The 4,141-nt window shown below is 46.1% G+C and overlaps 1 protein-coding gene across 1 annotated transcript in view; it reads left to right on the forward strand.

Annotated features, from left to right (window-relative positions):
• Window positions 1-3,658, forward strand: part of LOC108253806 — a 10,091-nt gene extending 6,433 nt beyond the window's left edge. Inside the window, exon 2 of the mRNA XM_026831464.1 lies at window positions 2,729-3,658. Within this exon, the coding sequence (XP_026687265.1) occupies window positions 2,729-3,221 (493 nt within the window). The 3' untranslated portion in view covers window positions 3,222-3,658. The remainder of the gene's footprint in view (window positions 1-2,728) is intronic.
• The last annotated feature ends 483 nt before the right edge of the window (window positions 3,659-4,141 follow it).

The raw sequence follows: 4,141 nt of genomic DNA on the forward strand, positions 1-4,141 counted from the left end.
GTCAAGTCACCTTGTGCCTTGTTTGTAAAATGGTCTTCAAATATTGAATTAAATCTTCTAAGCACATATTTGAGCGTTTTAACATGGTATGGGCACCGTAAAATATTTTCAAGTTATATTTTATAAACTTATAAATTTGTATGCTTTGCTCAAACCAATTGCTAGTTTTAAAATATACCAGAATATGATTCTTCACAATATCTCCAAATTTTAGTTCTTTCTTTCTTTTATATTATAATACTTCAAACACTGGGTAAGTCCAAGCCCGTGTATGGTGAATGAAGTTATTATTTCAAAATTCAAAGCATGCTTTGACTTGAAAATATTTTTGTTATATTATCATTTTTACTTAAATGCATAAAAGCAAAATATTGTAAGAAAAGAACAATTATTTTTACTAATATGTATATTATGCGAATCACAGCTGTATTTGTTCGAGCCTTGGAGATTCACATCTTTTTTAACATATAGTTCTGTAATCAGTTTCTGATACCATTTGCAAATTGTATCCCAACCATGGGCTCCGTGAAGAAGTCCATGAAATTGTGGTAATATAATATTCACCAAACTAGGAGGGCCTGCGCGCAGCATCACATATAAACATCACTACAATATAAAAAAAATATGCATGACACAAACTAAGGCGTAATCGAACACATGGGCTAAGCCCATGTTACTGTTGCTAACACAATTGAATATATGCTCCCGCAAAATTTCCTATGATTATTTGTACAAGAATATATGCACCTATTATATACTATAAACATATATATAAGATATATAATAGTTTTATTATACCTCTTTCCCTTATAGTTATAAAATAAAACTTTTCTCATAGTGCATATTTCCCGTACCACACACCACTCGCCAAGTTGTTTTACGTATCTTCTTCTCTTTATATAGAGAAGATAAGGCTGTTTCCCTACATCGCGTACAAAGCGATGTGGTAGTAATATATATACCATCTTTTATGTGGTGGTCTCAATTCCACGTTTATTTTCGAGACATATTTTAATGAAACATCCATATTATATCGAACAGATCAAGCAACAGGATACATTCAGTAGATCGCAGTATGGCAGCTGCTCAACTACTTACGACACCTTGCCTGTTACAAAAGTCGATTTACAATTTGATTCTAAGCACATTGCATTATTAAATAATGTTTTTTCTTATAACTAGCGCGCCGGCACCAGGTGATATCACTTTCCTCTCTGATTTGCTAATGTTTACATTTAAACATTGGCCATCAAGTAATCCATCGTTTATAAAATAAATTTATAAACTTTAAATGGTTTTTGAAGCCATACAAATGCAATTGCCCCATTTTTATTGTTACTCATACACATGCAATTGCCGCCGCCATTTTTATCTGTTAGCGAGTCCAGCACGCGATAGCGACTTAGAGGCGTTCAGGCATAAATCCAAGCGGACGTACATAAATACCGGGACTGTTTCTCATCGAACAAGTATCTCGTACGCATTGGCCGTACCTGGGCGGTTCCTCTCGTACTACCGCAGGAATGCTGTGCGTAACCAACGTTTTGTCATTAGTAGGGTAAAACTAACCTGTCTCAGCGACGGTCTAAAGCCGTCAGGCTCACGTTCCCTTGAATGGGGTTGAACAAATCCAACGCTTGGTGATAATTTGCTTCACAATGATAGGAGAGCCGACAATCGAAGGATCCAAAAAAGGCGACGTCGCTATGAACGACATTGGCCGCCACAAGCCAGTTATCTCCTATGGTAATTTTCTGACACCTCTTGCTAAAAACTTTAAACGCAAAAGGATCCGATAGGGCCAGAGGCTTCTTGGCTGTCTCTATGTGTACTGAACATCGAGATGCAGTCAGTCATTTGGCCCCTTTTTGCTCTATGTGTGGTTTCTGTCCCGGCACTGAGCTGGCCTTCGGGACACCTCCGGGTTATTATTTTGAGAATGTACCCGCCCCAGTCCAAATTCCCCACCTGGCAATGTCCTTGAATTGGATCATGACCTGAAAGTGATTGGACGTTATACCAAATTAAAACTTTTTATAAGGTTACAGCCGAAATGCAACCTATTTTGTTTACTCCAACTTGTTTACAATTATATAACCAAAGCTCGTGATATTTGATAAGAAGCTTGCATCAAATGCCCAATACCATAAGATAGTGAGTAGAATATATCCGTATAATGCTAAGGCAATCGATAGCACGTTCTACTTAATCAAGTAAGCGTAACCGGAAACAATAACGAGTAGGTGGGTATTTCACTTGTCGATAAAAAACCGAGTTAATTATCTTCCCACTTATTCTACACCTCTCATTTCTCCGTACAGGGCCAGACTGGAGTCAAGCTCAACAGGGTCTTCTTTCCCCGCTAATTTTTCCAGGACCGTTCCCCTGGCTGTGGTTTCGCTAGATAGTAGATAGGTACAGATTGGGAATCTCGTTAATCCATTCATGCGCGTCACTAATTAGATGACGAGGCATTTGGCTACCTTAAAAGAGTCATAGTTACTCCTGCCGTTTACCCGCGCTTGCTTGAATTTCTTCACGTTGACATTCAGAGCACTGGGCAGAAATCACATTGCGTCAGGCACCCTTTGGGGCCATCGCAATGCTTTGTTTTAATTAGACAGTCGGATTCCCCTTGTCCGTGCCAGTTCTGAGCTGACCGTTACATGGCCGCCGAAGAGAAGCGCCCGGTGCGAACGCGGGGCGTGAACCCCGCGCCCAACAGAACCCGGGGTCTCGCAGCGAGGAAGCTCCGCGGGGTGCCTAGGCACGGGACCGTGCTCGGATCCGAAACCGACCGGCGACTCCGCACGACACGCACACCGGACACCCGAAGGCGCCCGGGCGCGCGCGCGCACGAAAGCCGCGCGGCAACCGGACTTCACCTCGCACAGGCCCGGCTCGTAGGCGCTAACCCGCTTCCCGACCAAGCCCGACGGACCACGTTCCTCAGAGCCAATCCTTATTCCGAAGTTACGGATCGATTTTGCCGACTTCCCTTACCTACATTAGTCTATACGACTAGAGGCTCTTCACCTCGGAGACCTGATTCGGATATGAGTACGACCTGGCGCGAGACTTCGCGTGGCCCTCTCCCGGATTTTCACGGTCCGAGGGGGAGGCTCCGGACACCGCAGCAACTGCGGTGCTCTCCGCGTTCGGCTCCCTATCTCCCTGCTAGAGGATTCCAGGCAGCTACAACGCTGATACAGAAAAGATAACTCTCCCCGGAGCTCCCCTCAGCTTCTCCGGGTCTTTTCGGGTTACCCCGACGAGGCCTACGCCGAGCGTGCGCGCGCGTTGAAGCGGCGACACGTCGGACGAGGGCCACGAAACATGAGAGCGGTTCCGCGTCCAGGTAGCGGAATGGGGACCGCGTCCCCTTTCGTCCGTGGCGGTTACAATTTTTGTTGTTGTTTTTCTTTTGCGAAAACACAATCAACACAAAATCAACACGAACCACTGCTTATAGCATCGCTGTTTGGCGAGGACTTAGGATCGACTGAGCCTTGTGCAACGGCTGTTCACAAGGAACCCTTCTCCACATCAGCCCTCCAGGGCTCTCACTCGAGTATTTGCTACTACCACCAAGATCTGCACCAGTGGCGGCTCCAGGCGGCCTTACGGCTCGGTCCCTTCTGCGCACACCACTGCGCCCTCCTACTCGTCAGGGCTTACCGGGTCTGCCGGGCCGGTCAGGGTCTTCTTTCCCCGCTAATTTTTCCAGGACCGTTCCCCTGGCTGTGGTTTCGCTAGATAGTAGATAGGGACAGATTGGGAATCTCGTTAATCCATTCATGCGCGTCACTAATTAGATGACGAGGCATTTGGCTACCTTAAAAGAGTCATAGTTACTCCTGCCGTTTACCCGCGCTTGCTTGAATTTCTTCACGTTGACATTCAGAGCACTGGGCAGAAATCACATTGCGTCAGGCACCCTTTGGGGCCATCGCAATGCTTTGTTTTAATTAGACAGTCGGATTCCCCTTGTCCGTGCCAGTTCTGAGCTGACCGTTACATGGCCGCCGAAGAGAAGCGCCCGGTGCGAACGCGGGGCGTGAACCCCGCGCCCAACAGAACCCGGGGTCTCGCAGCGAGGAAGCTCCGCGGGGTGCCTAGGCACGGGACCGTGCGCGGATCC

Source organism: Diaphorina citri, unplaced genomic scaffold (assembly GCF_000475195.1).
Source record: "Diaphorina citri unplaced genomic scaffold, Diaci psyllid genome assembly version 1.1 scaffold3403, whole genome shotgun sequence".
In the NCBI taxonomy this organism is placed as follows: Eukaryota; Metazoa; Arthropoda; class Insecta; order Hemiptera; family Psyllidae; genus Diaphorina; species Diaphorina citri.